This window comes from Lytechinus pictus, chromosome 14 (genome assembly GCF_037042905.1).
Source record: "Lytechinus pictus isolate F3 Inbred chromosome 14, Lp3.0, whole genome shotgun sequence".
Lineage (NCBI taxonomy): Eukaryota > Metazoa > Echinodermata > Echinoidea > Temnopleuroida > Toxopneustidae > Lytechinus > Lytechinus pictus.
Window position 1 is genome coordinate 7,467,176 of NC_087258.1, and position 17,405 is coordinate 7,484,580.

General features: G+C 35.6%; 1 protein-coding gene across 1 annotated transcript; it reads left to right on the forward strand.

Moving 5' to 3' along the window:
- Positions 1–351: 351 nt before the first annotated feature.
- Positions 352–15,617, forward strand: LOC129276306 (uncharacterized). Its single transcript, XM_054912698.2, has 5 exons — positions 352–802; positions 6,983–7,322; positions 8,556–8,651; positions 9,003–11,034; positions 15,428–15,617. Exons 2-4 carry the CDS (start codon positions 7,157–7,159, stop codon positions 9,206–9,208), a joined length of 468 nt encoding a protein of 155 aa, XP_054768673.1. The 5' UTR covers positions 352–802; positions 6,983–7,156; the 3' UTR covers positions 9,209–11,034; positions 15,428–15,617.
- The last annotated feature ends 1,788 nt before the right edge of the window (positions 15,618–17,405 follow it).

Below are 17,405 nucleotides of genomic sequence, written 5' to 3' on the forward strand. Positions count from 1 at the left end.
AAAAATGTAGAAATTTTTGCTCGATCGCTTCGCTCGCCCCTTTTTTACAATAAATTTTGCCCGACACGGCATATCTCGCCCCCTCATTTTTTGGGGGGCTCGTTTCGCCACTGGGCGAAAAAGGGGAATTTAGTTTTTGAACAACGATTTCCCAGAAATTAAGAGCGAAACAGGTAAATTATCTCGATAATGCACCCCAAGAGGTTTTTAATAATGTTCTTGCTAAAAACCTTCTTAAAAATGTTATATCTTTCCTGTTATGTTTTCCTTCATGTGTCTGAATCTGAAGACTACATGAGGTCATGAGGTTATTAATAATGTCAGATCAATAACGAATTCGAGATAATAGGCGAACGAACCAACTGAGCCGTAGCAGCGCGGCGACATTACATTCTGAATGTGCGTTGGCGGCTTGGCGCTGCGATGCGTGCACTCACTCAATGCTCACAAATATAGCCAACTGAATGCCCTTTTCTGTTTTGTTTACAAAGTATACCATGCATGTACAGTTGAACAATCACCATTTTCATGCATTGTAAACAACAGCCAACGCAGGTACAATTGAGATTAGCATTGGGACTTTGAACAATACTCGAACTGAAAAGGGACTGAAACCTATATCTTGTCATAATCTGGCATGTCTGGAGGTGTGTCTTGATAACATTGTGAACGCTATCTTGGCAAGACAATGCTGCTCGCCGCCAATTCGAAATTGAAGCCATACTTTTATTCGAATGGAGGATCGCGATCGCTGAAATACAGTCGTCTGTAGATGAAGATCATTACTACGTAATTTCAGTTGGTAAGTTATGAACATCTTTGTGATATTAGAGTGGTATGGTGCTTTTATAATTTTCCATACGTGCGCATGCATTATTAGCTACTCAACTCCAACATGTCACCATAGTCCATACATCATCTTCTTACAGACCAGCGTCTGGTAGATGATGTAGATGAACATCTCATTCTCATATCATGATTTAGATTCCCAGGAATTGATTTTCCGTTTGAACATATTTGCAATAATGCTTGGCATGCTCACTAAATATTACTGAGTGGATCGGTATATGCCGCCCAATTAGGTAGCACGTGTTTCCTGACTTTCCTCTCTCCCATATTATGTATGAATGAAGTCTTTATACAACCAAAACATTAGTGATAAATCATTTAAAGTTAATATGAAGAGCGCACATTATCGAACCACGACTACGATATATATATACCCCATTATATACCCTAGCTCTTTCCCTACTATATTCTGTTTGATGGAAATTATATTAATTTCAATAATTACGGTATGACTAATCCATTTATCGATATAGGCCTTTGATCATCTCATTAAAGTATACATCCAAAGAATCAAAAGTATTTTATAATGACTTTATGTGGTCATCATTGTAAAGGGGAAGTATTACTAATCAGATATATAACTTCACTTTTCAAAATAGTGATCAGAGATTGCAGAAATCAGCTCTCAAAAATGATTTATTTTCATGCCATATTTCTGCCTTCCACCGGTCCTCTTGCGAGCTCCAGCTGAGTGACGTCACACAATGAGCAGTGAGCAGCTGAGCTGACAGCAGCCCATTGGAGACGATCTTTCCAATCAGCGTTTTTTGCTCTTAGAATTGTTTATTCCTCTTAAGATTGGTCTTGTTATATAGATAAAAGTTTGAATTTACTGAACAGTGAAAAAAAGTGCACATTTAACGTATTTTGGTGACCGATATTTAGCTTAGAATTTTTTTTTTTTTTCAAGAAATATAGGTGAATAAACAAAGCATATTTTCACGTAGAAATCACACTTGCGTCACATTAATGTTATAGTCAATATAAAGCATAGACATTCTTCTTTATGACTGAACAAAAATTATGAAATTTCATTAAGTAGCAAAGTCAGGAATCACAAAAAAAACACGGCAATATCCATCGCGAAATGACTGAAATTGCAGTTGAATTGCCGAAGCATTATTAGGAAACAGCGGCGAGCGGACTTTCTTTCATATATCTTAAAAATGCCTTCCTGTTAGGGCGATGGTCTGTGGCCAAATGCGTTGGCCATTGTTTTGTCATGTGCGAGGACCCTGGTTCGAAACTCGGATTTTTTTTTTCTGGGTATTTTTTTTTTATTCCTTCCCCGTCCCTACCCATCTTTTTTTTCTCTTTTTATTTTCTTGTGAAATTCTATTCAGACCTGTATTTATCAAATCTTGCTTCTTAATTGCTGCTTTTGATTTTCAAGTTCTTGATTAGATTATTTCTACTCTTATTTGGGATGGGAGGGGTAGAGTTAAAAGTCAAGTCCACATCAACTAAAAATTATTTGAATAGAGTGATTTCCCTTGTTGTTTTTACTCAAAACAGTCATATACACAAAACAATGATATGCAAATTAGAGTTGTCACTCACATCACATTCGTTTCTATTTTTTGTGGCATTTTGTTTTTTATTCTTTGCAGATTTGACGATAGGAAACTCTTCATCTGATCACAATAGGTTATATTTACGGAACTGTTAAAATAGTAATTATATAAATTTGAATCAAAGTTTTTATGAAATTTCCTGCAATATCTTGTTATTTTTCTTTAAATTCAAATGAATTTTTGATTGCGTGGACTTCTCCTTTACTCTTAATGTAGGGAATGCATAGCAAAATTTATCCAGAAACAAAATTGTCTTAGAATATGCAAATCAGTAATTGGACACATGTTCACTTTTCTTTCATCCAGGCCACTTCCTCACATCCACCAGGCTTTCAGTCTGATGATGAACCATCACACAACATTCACAGTGCTTCACAATAAATATTTCACTTCTGTTCATACATGCAATAAATATTGTGGAAAACAAATAAAAGGCGTACCCATATTCAAATACCGTTTAAAAGGACAAATATATTATACCTTTCGAGAAAAATCAGCACGTTAAATATCTGATAACAAAACATAATTATGGGGCACTGCAAGAAACTTATGTTCAATTGCAAATCAAGCGTAAGTCTTAAATTCAAATTCAAGCGTAATAAGGTCGAGTTGCAATCGCAATTCAACTACATGTTTAATCAAAGGACTTTCCCTTGATTTGGGACGTGTGATTGAGTATAACATTTCTCGCAAAATGCCCTAGTAACATTAAAATTGTTCTTTCGTTTTAAATTGTGTGTTATTATTTTTGACAAGCTGTATTCCTGTCCGAGTAAAATTTCTTAGTTCTCTCCAAAACTGTGCTCAAAATTGTTTCCAAGATTGATAAAGAAATTTTTTCTTTTGTATCATTATCATTCCACAACTTGCAAACCGTAGGTCCTGGAAAGAGTGAAGAAAAAAATGGATATATCCAAATCATAGTAAAAGGACATGATGGAATCTCCCAGATTGAGGTAGCAAGCAGAGACCAGAAGTCACCAGAGTTAGCAATTGTGCAGATCTGTGTGTAGAAGAGAGAAAAAAAGAAATAGTTTAAATAATCAAATCAAAGTATGAATTTAATTATCGTGATGATTGATGACGTGCGGTGGCATGTAATTCCCGGTCAACAACAAATGATAGTAGGTTTAGACACCTGAAAAGTTCCACTCAGAACACTGGTGCTCTACCTCAAGTGATGTTTGTGTAGGCCCCACTCCACTTCACTACCGCTACACTACCGTACATGTACGCCACACCTACCCGGGTAAGTGTGTAGCGTAGTGTAGGCTGTAGCAGTACTCCAGTAGTGAAGTGGAGACTACACGAACATCACTTGAGGTACGGTGCTCTCTGAGTCTCTGTGTCATTACAAAGATTGCATTTATCTTCATTGTTGAAGGCATTACGCATACATATATGCAGCAACACTCTAATCAGAAAGAAACACCAGACTCTAATTTTGGCCCACCCAAGGGTTCATTACATGCCGCCGCGCACAGAAAATTCAAGCAATAGAAGTCGTGGACCCAAGAAGTGAGATCCCAGCACGCGCGACCCACTAGTTAGAAATCCACTGCCAAACGCGGTTAGTGGTTAGTATACTAATACTAACCTCGCAATACGTACTAGTAGTATACTAATACTAACCTCGCAATACGTGTGAGTGATTTTGGCCAGGAATCAGGGTAATCACTGCTGAAAATTTGTCTGGCTTCATGACATCGGCATCATGGTGATATAATTCTGTGTATAATAAAAACTTAAACATTCCTCTGAAACAGCAGATTTTCAGCCATGGTCCATACCACTCAGTGCTCCTAAATAATTTAATTGCCTGCCTGAGTCCTGACCAGTTTTAGAAATCTGAAGAAAAAATCTGCTGGAATTGTGCCACTCACACGTATTAAGTATACTAACCCCGCACCACGAACCGCGTTTGGCAGTGGATTTCTAACTAGTGGGTCGCGCGTGCTTAGCCTGGAGGCGTCTGGGATCTCACTTCTTGGGTCCACAACACACGACTTCTATGGCTTGATTTTTCTGTGCGTGGCGGCATGTAATGAACCCTTGCCTTGGGTGGAATTGTACAAAAACATTATTTCTAAAATAAAAACTTTTTAATTTTAATAGTAGTTATGCCAAAATGCATGATTCTAAACTTATATCAGATCTGTATCTGTCATCTGACCTGAATGCATCGTCAGAACAAGTACAGTTTCCAAACATGCTTACCTTGACTTTTGACTGGATCAAACAGCGTAGCCTGCAACATGCATCGGGAGCAAGTGAATGGGACCGTGCAGCTTGGAGTTTTTCAATAGTTAGTAGAGCAACACAACGAAGTCGAAGACTGTCGAGTGGACAGAATCGATCTTTCCAGTTCACAATTCAATAAAAAACGGGCAAAATAACACAGTTCTGGTTCCCTTATAGTCTGAAGTTGTCGAAAACAGAATTCGGATGTCACATTACATGAAGAAAACGGTAAATTCGGAAGATATTGAAGAGGTCAGTAAGGTGATTCAGTGTATTATGCACAGAGGGTGAGAGGGATGATGAGCTCGATTATTGTGTGACGTCATTATTCTCGACTGTTTTCACTGCGTGAACTGTCGGTCTGGGGGGCGGCTGGGGGGCTTAGAATGGTCTCTAATAATTTCATTTCTTGCATTTCCACGACATCGATAAGACTTTTTAGTGACATATTTGTGTATAAAAAGACAAGACCTTTCCATTCATATATAATTTGTCTATAATCATCACTTTCGTGAATTTTCTTTGTGTGTATACTTTAACAATTCCTGGTTTGATATTCTGATAATGTCCATTGTGTAGAACAAGATCTCGAAACTATTTTTATTCCGTATCTCGAGTTCGATATGCACACGTAGTTGTTAGATTATAAACATCATTTTGACGTATGGGTTGATATGACAAGTTGACACGCTCAAAATCAGACTTTGAACTGAAGGAATCCGTCACGTAAGCACAATTCCAGTATTTGTGCCCGGGGGGGGGGGGGGGGGGGCCACTTACATTGACGAGTGGATACCATGCGCGACCAAAAAAACACGTAAAAAGGATGTCCTTTTCACGATAGGGCATGTTACGTACGTAACGTGATAAGGGTGTCAAAAACACAAAAATAATGAAAAAAGGGTGTCTATTTCGCTAGGAAAATTACGTGTTTAGGGTCGAATTTGCGGGAATGATAAAACAAAATTAAAATGTTTTATAAAGGATGTCCATTTTGCCCAAACACTTCGTGTTTAGAGTCCGATTTGCGCGAGGTGTAGAAAGTGGGGTCGTACTAAACCAAATAAGGTAAAGCCGACGACCGAAGGACCCGTAACAATAAAACATTCCTGTACTTGTTTAGGGGTTCATTTCAGGGAATATTTGCCAAGAGTATCGTTTTGTTTCCAATACTTGTTAAGGGTAGGGTTTCACGCGCCAATACTTGTTAAGGGGTGCATTTTCAGAATATGGAAATTACGTGTTTAGGGTGCTTTTCGAGACTCAATGGTCGCGCATGGTATCCACTCGTGAATGGAAGTGGCCCCCCGGGTATTTGTGTTGAATTAGTAATCCAATTTCATGATCTTTGTGTATTATATACATATAGAAAATTACTTACCAGTGATGATTTATTAAATCTATCAGACCTCACCCTATTAAACACTGACACAATTATATTATTAACAAATAATGTCCGGGGCCACTATCCCCCTCCCCGACAAGCGATGTATACGCGTGTGAAAGACATAAAAGGTATCAAAATTGCCAAAACCCCCAAACAAACAAAACAAATCAAAATCTAGAAATGGAATATACTTTTCAACATCCTGGAACATATAAATGTACCCCTTTCGTGATACTAAAGTATTTGAGGCATTACTTATAGTGGGGGAAAACATAACAAAATACAAGTTTGGTGTCCACCTTGTAACCACACTTGGCATGTAAAAAAATGGGTGTTAGCAATGCAAACAATATAGTTCTGGAGGTCAAGGAGCGTCAAATTAATTAGTCATGTGAGGCCGTTTCCATCGTTTCAAGACAATACAAATGAGTCTAATATTTAGGTTACGATGTAGGTATGGTCATCACAATGGCCCCTTTTGTGACGTGTGCTCACGTGATTTAACATGAATCGAAGTCGAATCAGTACACCAGTCACATCGCGAGGCCGACTCTTTCGCTGATAATAATTTGCACAGTGATCGTACACAGTTACGATCTGCTTTTGGTTTGAGAGCGGTGTTTTGTGTGTGACCGGGTATTTTCGTTTCTAACAAAATTTGTTTAATGCAGACACTTTGTTATCTCGGCATGTGATAGCGGAAATACAAACCCCTAAACCACTTCATGACAATTCCTATAAATTTCCACCTCCATTATGTCTATAGGCCTAATATGGACAATTATCCAGTTTTAATATGGATTTCAAACAATGTATTTCGATGTTGATGCTCAACGAAATGACCGTCTATAGAGAGAATGTTATATGCTGACGTTTGGACTTTTACGTTAACTTGAATTTATATTTGTATTTTCTTCTTTCTTGTTGCCAGTGCCTGGAAATCCCAGCCTCTATTCTATAGTTTCTGCACAGAACTAAATATAGTCGACAGTTTTAGTTGGCAATACTTTATTGGACATTGCAACATTGGCCGACAATTCAGTAAGCCCTTAATCACAAGCCAATCTCAACAGTATATTGCCTATTCCGAAAGAGGGCGACAGACATGGATACGACAACGACAATTCCTCCTGAATTTGCTGACGTTACTTCCACAACAGCACTGGAGGCCAGGCTGCAATCGGTCTCATCAGAAGTCGTTTCTCCAGAATTAGATAGAACATCAGAATCCATTGTTTCCAGATTCACATCCTTTGCCACAGAAACTATAGGTGAGTTTAAGATGAGGGCGCTTCAAGAGAAGGAAAGGGAAAGCTGCAAGTCAGGGAACGTGGCGCAAGTCCATGATAGCTATATAGTGGGTGTTTCAAAAAGCTGTTCGTAAGTTACTAGCGACTGACTGGTGACCCTTTCTTATAAGAACTACATCAACACCAATACACATCAGGTGTGTATTATTTACTACAAGAAAGAATCACCAGTCGTTCATAAAGCCGCTCGTATCTTACAACAGCTTTATGAAACACCCATGATGCATCATTCTCAGCAGTGTGGCCTTGTAATATGAAACCATTTGAATTATGGTACTAGTAACATACAACTTCACTAATCATTATTTTCATACCGCAATAATTATGTTACCAAGTAGCTATAAACAAGTATTTTTCCTGTAGAAAAAATCGTAGTTTCTCTAAACAAATGAAATTATAGGTTAATTTATTTTATGAAATATTAAAATTTATCTAAAAGTTACATCTTAATAAGACTAGCTATTCATGCACACAGTTTGAAAGATTACACACAGATCACTCCCCCTTTGAGAAGAGGGCGTTTCAAGAGAAGGGAAGGTAGCAGGCAGGCCTAAGATATTTGAAGGGGTGGGGCAATTCCCCCTGCAATTTCTGTCTGCTAAGAAATAAGCAACCAGAGACAGATGGTATTTCGATCCTCTCCGAGGGGCATTGGTATGAGAGTATTATGAAGATTTTTTGTCTTGCTATCTTTGATCTTCCTCATAAGAACTGGCTTGCACTAGCAACCTTTTTTCCGTGATCAAGTGCATTAAAATTTGAGGTTGAAGGGTTGAACAGTATTTTTGTAAGTCCCCTTTCCTGCCGAAGATGGCATGATGAGAAGTGCCTCGAGCCGGAGCATCAATACTAGCTCGATGAGCCGAAGCACGGAAATAAATAAAAAGAGCGAAGAGGCAGCAATTGTGAGAGCGCCCTCTTTGGTAAGCAGCAAGTAACAGAGTAAGAAAATGGCGTAATGGTGGTGCAAGTTATAAAAATGAAAATAGTCAAGAATCTCGACTGGTGCATTTTTTGTTATGCTCTCTGATTGGTACGAGAAAGGGTCGAGACGAGTGACAAGCCAAACTCTGTTCGCACTACATGTACAAATCAATACCTAGATGGGTTACCAATAGATATGAAAAATGTATTTTGTTATTCTCTGTATATTATGATGTTGCTTTTTATCCTCCTTTTTTCTCTACATTTTAGGTAACGATACTCTAATTCTCAACTCAACATATAATACTGGTAACTGGAGCTCACACGTTAATGTTACGCGGACTCCAACTGAAATCGAAGACTTGGGTAAGTTGAAAATAATTACAATATGAAAATGAATGAAAAGGCTGCATATGACTCTGGTAACACAAAGCTTATTTATTGATTCTTACAACTGATCTCGTTGAGGTGGTGTTTCAGGCCATGACTTGTGTTGAAATCAATCGTATTATCACATGTAAGCTCAATCGCTAAGGTTTGCGCTCCGTACGGGACGAGGAATAATTAAAAAAAAGTACTATACCTTCCCTAATAAAACGAGACAATAAGACAGATAGTTTGCGAATTAATAGTGAATCTAACAGTTCATAATTTTGTCTGTTGTTTCAAGACATGCAGGTCTACTAGAAATCTCTTTCTCACTCGACTTGTTTTTAGGTATCAAGCGCCTGGTCGTCATCCTGACCAACATCTTCGTCGTCATCGCCATCGTCATCACGTGTTTCCTCGCCTTCCACCATCGACGATGGCAGGAGAAGATGAGACGTGAACGACAGAACGTACCAATCTGTAAATACGACGTCGTTGACGTCGAGGAGGGGGAGGAGGAAAACGGCGAGGATTACGAGATCTTCGAGAAATAGCCCCCGTAGAGACTTTGTATTGAACTCGTCACGATTTGATAAGTGTTTGTTACACTATTAGCGTTGACTTTACACATTTCCGTGTCGGTCTGGAATCCCATTAGATGACATCTACATGTTTCTGTTGGTCGGGCCTATGTAAAAATGTGGACCTCAATTTTCATTTTTTTAAATTAGAATATTACGTCGATGAAGATCTAACTTATAGTCCTTAACCTCCTTACATTTCACGTACATTGTTTAGGTTTCTAATATCACATCACAATTGCTCCAAAAAATTGAGAAAAAAATTAATTTGAGTGAACTTTCAATGAATTTTGAGTATGCAAGAATAGTTTGAAATACTTTATCAGCATTGCTTCAAGAAAGCGTTCTTTTTAGAAGTGGATAATGTTATTAATGTACTTTTGTAACAGAAATGCAGAGATTTTAAATATATATATACATTTTTTTTTCGAATGTTCGCTGTGAGCAGTGAGTTTAGCATTGAAGTGAAGCGACTTTAATTTGGAATAATTCAGAACAGCAGTGCAAAATGACGAGTGGTTTTAAAAAACTAATCAATGCATTATCAAATAGGTTTTACCTTCCGACCGATATCTTGATTAACAATGATTTGATATTTTTCTCACTTTTTTTTTGGTGAAAAGGGGGTATAATTTTTCCATCTGATGCATCCTGTCTAGTGAACTTAAAATATCTGGGGAGCATTTCTTTCATCATCAATTTTGTCCGACATGTTGCCAGATCTGACAACTTTCCTTGAGTTTGGTTGGCTGAGAAGCGCTGTTACCACGGTAACAGTCAGATAAAACAGGACTTGTCGGATAAAACGTCCGACAAATCCTTTCATGAAACGCTCCAAGGCCTGGGTCCTAAAAAAGCAACCAATCGTTCTATATGAAGCGTATGGCAAATCATGTTCTACAAGTTGTAAGTAAACTAAAATAACAGCAGGAATAGCAACAACAACGGCAATGGCAAAGATAGGAGGAGGAGGAGAAGGGCCAGGAGAGAAGATCACTATGCGATCCGATGCGACGCGATTTTTTTAATAAATCGCATTTTGTTTTAAATGTGAAAGTTCCAAGAAGTAAAATGATTTCATTTGAAGTTCGGCATACTTATGAATAATAAAATCATAATTTTGGGGGCAAGCCATGTGGTCGGAGTAACGTCAAAACCGGCTTCAAGTCGCAGCCGATGATGACGTAATTACGATTTGGATTTGGAGTTGCTTTTGGGTGATTCCATACGTGTCGTACGGGACAGTTTGACAACAATTTCTAGTTTCTTAGCCGAATGCTTGAGCAATAAATTATTATTTTTGGTCAATGATGAAGCTATAGTGGGTATAGTCATGTGAAAAACTAATAACCAACACAAAAAATGATTATGGGTAAATTATAGGTGAAAAATGTATGTGTCGTACGGGACGCAGAAATGTCCCGTACGACACGCAACATTTTAAGCTCTAATTCACCTATGGACAACATATTTTTTTTGGATGTCAGTTTTTTTAATGTGTACCCAGTAGTACTTTAATATTACCACAAAGCAAATTGAAGTTCTTCGTTCGTTTGGACAGCAGGTTGAAAAATGTTGTGAAAATGACTGATTTTTCTAGCATGGAATCGCCCTTTTATTCCTACAGAGAGGCTCGAACTGATTTGAATTTCGATTTCAGTAGTCTTACCACTATTTTGAATTTTGATCGCTAAGATTTTATAAAATAATGTTATTAAAATTTCTTTTGAATTCGGATCGCAACGAATCGTGTGTGCGCCGGGCTTAAATGAATTCCATTACATGTAGAAACTCATCACGTTGTCCATGTATTACCCGTTGCCAAGTCAGGGCAGTTTTTATAATAATCATTTGATCGTCCAGACATTTATTGACAATAGTAGCAAATCTATTGGACATTGTGAAATTTTCCCTTTCATACATCCACCAGCTTTTGCTGAATCAACCTGTATGCAGCCATCATGTGTATAGGCCCTATGCAACCATGCATTATGTGATTATACCAGCACGCATGCAGTATATCCATTATGGCACCACCCTTTGGTTGTACATGACATTATGTGCTAATTTATCATCCTTTTCACGAACCATCCTTATGTTTTCAGAGGTCATGAACTAATTTTGAGAAACTTGTGTTTAATTTCTAGCTTTTAGAATTTAATTTTTATTTTGAATACCAACACAAGTGATCGATCAAGAAAAATAAAAGACAGAAATTTTACGAGATATTCAACAATTGACATCTCATTAGAAATTAACAAATTAAAATTATTCTTTGATTCTGTATTGACTCTGACCTCTGAGACACTTCGTGATGTCGATGACCAATTATATCAATATATATATGAATGTATATTTTTATTCGATAGGATCGAAACCTTTATTTTGTATCTTTATTATTTCAGTGCCACTGATACTTTGTGTTTAAAAGGTTCCTTCGCATACAAATCATGGCTGAGACACTCAGAAATAAGAGTGTTCATTACATTTCGATTATGAATATTCATTATCAGGTTCAGGTTGTAGGATTTCAATTCTACAATCATCACCTCCATCATCATTGTCATCATTGTCATCTTTTTCATCATCATCATCATCATCATAATCACCAACAGCAAATTCGATTTCACATTCATCCTTTATTAGTTTTTTTAAACTTCCTCTCTTCATCTCATCACCATTACTACCACCATCTTGCTGTTATGACACAGAAAATTTACACACAAATCACATATCATACCAATAATCTTAAGTTTTTGGTAATATCAAATTATCCTCCTGAGTAAAGACATGGACATTTTTTCTATTTTCAATACAAACAATATATCATCTGATAATAACTATTACTCAACCGAAGATTTTACTTCTAGATTTAGAGACATGGAACATAAATTCAGTTTGCTTCATATTAATGCTCGTAGTTTGAACAAAAATTTTGAGTCATTGGAATCATTACTTTTCACTTTAAACAATTTCAAATTTTCCATTATTGGTGTCACGGAAACATGGCTTCACAACACTTCACCTAACATATTCAGTTTGGAAAACTATAATCTCATTAGGCGTGACCGGGAAGATCAAAGAGGAGGAGGTGTAGCATTTTACATCAGTGAACATTTACAATTCAAAGTAAGGAAAGAAATATCATTAAAACAGAGTGAAACTTTATTCATAGAAATCACGAAGCCAAAAAGCAAAAATATAATTATTGGATTGATTTACAGACCCCCTCATGATAAAGTAAATTTATTTTGTGAAGACCTTGAAACGTGCCTTCATACTATTAGAAAAGAAGAAAAACAAATATATTTAATGGGTGATTTTAACATCAACCTGTTATCCCAAAATAATGAACATGATTTATTCCTACACACAATGCATTCATTTGGCTATTATCCCCATATAGATAAACCGACCAGAATTGATAGCCATTCATCAACACTTATCGACAACATTTTTTCAAATATATTAAACAGAGATATTACCAGCGGATTGTTAATATCTGATATATCGGATCATTTGCCGGTTTTTTCATTTTGCGATAATGATATTCCAAAAGAAAATATACTCAAATCGACAATGTATAGAAAAGAATCTCAAAATAACATTGAATCGTTTAAAAGGGATCTTGCTATTGAAGAATGGTTGGATGTATTTAATGAGTCTAATTCAAACATTGCATACACAAATTTTAACAATAAATTGCAAACATTTTACGAGAAAAATTTTCCTCTGATACCACTGGTCAAAAGAAAGAAGGCAAAAATGCCATGGATTTCTAAAGCAATTTTAAGATCCATACGTACCCGAAATAAACTTTACAAGGCATTTTTAAAGAACCCTTCTATTCAAAACAAAAATAAATACAAAACTTATAGAAATAGACTAACCAATACAATTCGAGCTTCTCGCAAATTATTTTATTCCGAGAAGCTTTACAAAGTCAAATCAAACATGAAAGCAACATGGGAGATTATAAATGATTTGATTGGCAAGAAACCCAAAATATTACCCAAAGATAATTTCACAGCTCATGATGTTGCGATAAATTCAGAAGATGTAGCTGATACCTTTAATTCCTTTTTTGTTAACTTAGGACCCTCATTGGCAAACAAACTTGACAGAACTGATGAAAATTTTGGAAAATTTCTTCCCACACCCATTAACACTTCTTTATTCTTTAACCCAACAAATGTTCAGGAATTAATTGAAATAACAAAAAATCTCAAATCAAGCAAATCACAGGGAATTGATAGAATTAGTACTTTCCTTCTTAAGCAGATCATACACTATATTGCCTCTCCTTTGTGTCATATTTTTAATCTGTCGATTAGCACCGGAATATGTCCTGATTCCCTAAAAATTGCAAAGGTAAATCCTGTTTTAAAAAAAGACAATCCGCATGAAATAACAAATTACAGGCCTATTTCTATTCTTCCCAGCATTTCCAAAATATTAGAGAAGATTATTTACAATAGACTTTATAAGTTTCTAGATACTTTTCATTTTCTAAATTCTAACCAATATGGATTCAGGAAAGGACATTCGACTGATCAGGCGTTAATACAAATATACGATAAAATTACAAATGCAATGGCAAAAAAAGAACATATCATAGGCGTATTCATGGACTTAAGCAAAGCCTTTGACACTCTTGACCACCAGATATTATTTAAAAAACTTGAAAATTGTGGAATTCGCGGAATTACACTATCTTGGTTTAAGAGTTATTTGTCCAATAGAAAACAATATGTAATTCACAATAATATTCCTTCTGATTTTCAGTTAATACAATGCGGAGTTCCACAAGGATCAATCCTAGGCCCCTTGCTTTTTTTAATATATATCAATGATTTGACTTCTGTAACACCTTTATTATCATATGTATTATTTGCAGATGACACCAACATTTTTTGTTCACATAATAGCTTAGAAACTTTAGTAGATATAATTAACCGTGAATTACCAAAACTATCTTTGTGGTTTAAGTGTAATAAGCTTTCACTCAATATAGATAAAACAAACTTTATATATTTCAAGCATACACACTCACATGATAACGAATTTCCTTACAATATAAACATAGACAATACTCCTCTCAAAAGGAAAAGAGAAACAAAGTTTTTAGGTGTCACAATAGATGAAAATTTAAATTGGAATGAACATGTACGTTGTATAACTACTAGTATTTCTAGAAACGTTGGTATACTTTACAAAATGAAAAACATTATTCCACATACAACTCTTGTCATACTCTACAATTCATTAATATTGCCTTATATATCATATTGCAACATAGTTTGGGCAACATGTGCAAAAACTAAAATTAATACAATATACTTATTACAGAAAAAAGCAATTCGAATCTGTACTGATTCCCAATATTTATCACACACAAATCCATTATTCCATAAACTAAAGACTCTAACAGTATTTGACATAAATACTCTTCAAAGTTTACTACTTATGTTTAAGTACGTACATAACATGCTCCCACCTTCATTCCACAATTTTTATACTCTGAATACATCTATTCATTCTTACCCTACCCGTAACTCTTCAAATTTCCATTTAATCAACCCTAAATTGCTTATTGCGCAGAGATCCATAAGACACCATGGTCCAGATTTGTGGAACTCTCTACCAGAGCCTGTAAAACAATCTTCGTCTCTTCACTCATTTAAGGCAAACGTTAAATCTATGTTATTATCAGAATATTTGAAGTAAAATTTCTGTGTCATATCCTTTTTATCGTGAATTTATTCCTCCTTCGATTTAGTCATTACCAATATCTTCATCATGACCACCATCATCTCCATGGCCTTCATCATCATCATCATCATATTACCGTCACCCTCAGCTTTATCATCTTCATACTTTAATATTGCATGAATTCATGTTTCGTATTTGAAAATGTATGCCCATTCTGCTTTATAAATGTATTAATTAATTCAATTAGTATAAGTTTGGGATTGTCATTTTTTTCAAGCAATCTGCTTATGATGACAATCCTTCTCCTGCAAATTGTGAATATCATATAGTTAATCATTTTTGTCTGAAATTATCTTTTTAATACTCTTTATTTATGATTCATGCCAAAAATGCTAGCATATTATGTTTATTATGTTATGAAAAATGTATTATACGAATGTTATGGATGCAGAAGAAAACAATAAATCAAAATCAAAATAGTATTACATATGGAGATGTATGAATGATTTAACTCGCGCTCTCGCCATTGTATACAAATGTACCTATAAAAAAAACCAACTAAAAACAAATAACAGTACTTCCACATATCCTGTGTTAGCATGTGAGTGAATTTCAATTTTAATTTCAAGGTTTGTGATATAGAAACACACTAAATATAAGTCTTTTTTATTGTATGCAAAAAAATGGAGGGTGAGAAAACATTGGTACATAATGTGCAAACTCGGATCGCAAAATATTTCAAAGAAAGTTGGATGCTACTTCGGGTTTGTTTTATTTTTATTTTACAGTGAATAATGATTATTATGTTTCATTCAGTGAGTTTCACAAGCCTTTCCTGCTCTTCTTTTGACCTTTCCTCATATCATTTCACGAATTGTGATATTTTATTTTAACGATTTTTAATATGACTGTATATATAAATCACAAGATTGTATATCTTTTATAAAAATGAAATAGATATAAAAAAACTAAGGGAGGAAGGTGAGATTACTTTAGAAAGATAAGTATTCTGTTATAAGAAGACTGCCATGTAAGGTAAGAATTTATTTAAAATGCATATGTACATTAAAATAATTTGTATATACACAAATAATAAATGTGCTATTGTATACAAAAATAAATGTGATTTCACAGGCCCTTTCTTTTGAATTTGGAACTTTCAGGTAACTGTTTACCCCCGACATTTACCTCGCAAATAATTTGTTCAATTGTATTGTTACAATTTTGTTTCTGCGCCAATAAAAAGGAATGAATTCTAGACAGTAATCAACCGGGGGGCCTACAGCTTTAGATCGTCCCCATAGTCTGCTAATTATAAGGATTAATGCTTTACCATTTAGCACAACTGCATCGATTTTTTTTTAACTCGATTCCAAACTTGTAAGATCACTCCTTCAAACTTTTTTTGGTTATATTCTTGGTAACTTTTTCGGTCAGAAATCAATGAAAATTTACAAAGCATTTGTTACATTATCTTGATTTAAAAAGGAAACAAGGTGGTTCGCGAATCACGAGTTTCGCCTGATTTCGCGATCAATAAAGTATGTAATATGATATTTTGACCCCGAGATGACGTTTGACAATATCATCCTCATTGGATCATTTTGTACCAAGTGTAAACACAATTGATGCAGAAATAAAGAAATGAGAGCAAGTCGAACAAAAACTTCATATGACCTCGTATCATTTGACAATTTGGCACCCCCTAGATGACCTTTGACCCCGTCATCCCGGGATGGTCACCAATAAGTCGAAGGGTTGACGTCCCAATATTGCCCCATATTTTCTACATCCCATAATTAAACTTTAATTCTTAATCGTAACATAATGATAGTGATATCTCGCGGTAGACAAAATAAACATGTCATAAATACCTGAACAATAATTCTATGAAATTACTATACATGCTCGCATTGTGAAACAATGTATACTCTACATACCACAGTATCCGCCCCAATGTCCCCCATATTTTTACGACCGAGAAAAAAGTGAGACTAAGAAAAAAAATAATAAAGAGGAAAGGGGTGAAATATGATATTTTTCTGAATATTATTTCAAAATCTTCCACAAAAGTTGATTTTTGTGCTAAAAACTTCAAAATGTTTTCTCGCTCGCTTCGATAGGTCGCAACTTTTCAGAAATTTTGACGTATACGCCATGTCTGACCTCCTCAAATATAATTTTATGTTGGTTCACTACGCCACTGTTTTGCATAATGCTGAACGTTGACCGCGTAATAATGCAATACTCTAAACCATATTTATATATTTCTAACCATTCTATGCAACAATGTATGTTTTCATTATGAAACAATATGTACTCTATCTATCATTAAAATACCACAATATCCGCCGCAATATTACGGCAAATCGGATCGAACCGGTAAGACGGAATGCGTATCTCACATCTTCAAGTGGTCACCGCAATTTACAATATGACGTCATAATCAAACTCTGAT

Coding starts and splice junctions, on each gene's coding strand:
- LOC129276306 (XM_054912698.2), top strand. CDS start 7,157: ATGGATACGACAACGACAATTCCTCCTGAATTTGCTGACGTTACTTCC. Junction 7,323..8,555: donor CTTTGCCACAGAAACTATAG/GTGAGTTTAAGA, acceptor TCTACATTTTAG/GTAACGATACTCTAATTCTC. Junction 8,652..9,002: donor AACTGAAATCGAAGACTTGG/GTAAGTTGAAAA, acceptor ACTTGTTTTTAG/GTATCAAGCGCCTGGTCGTC.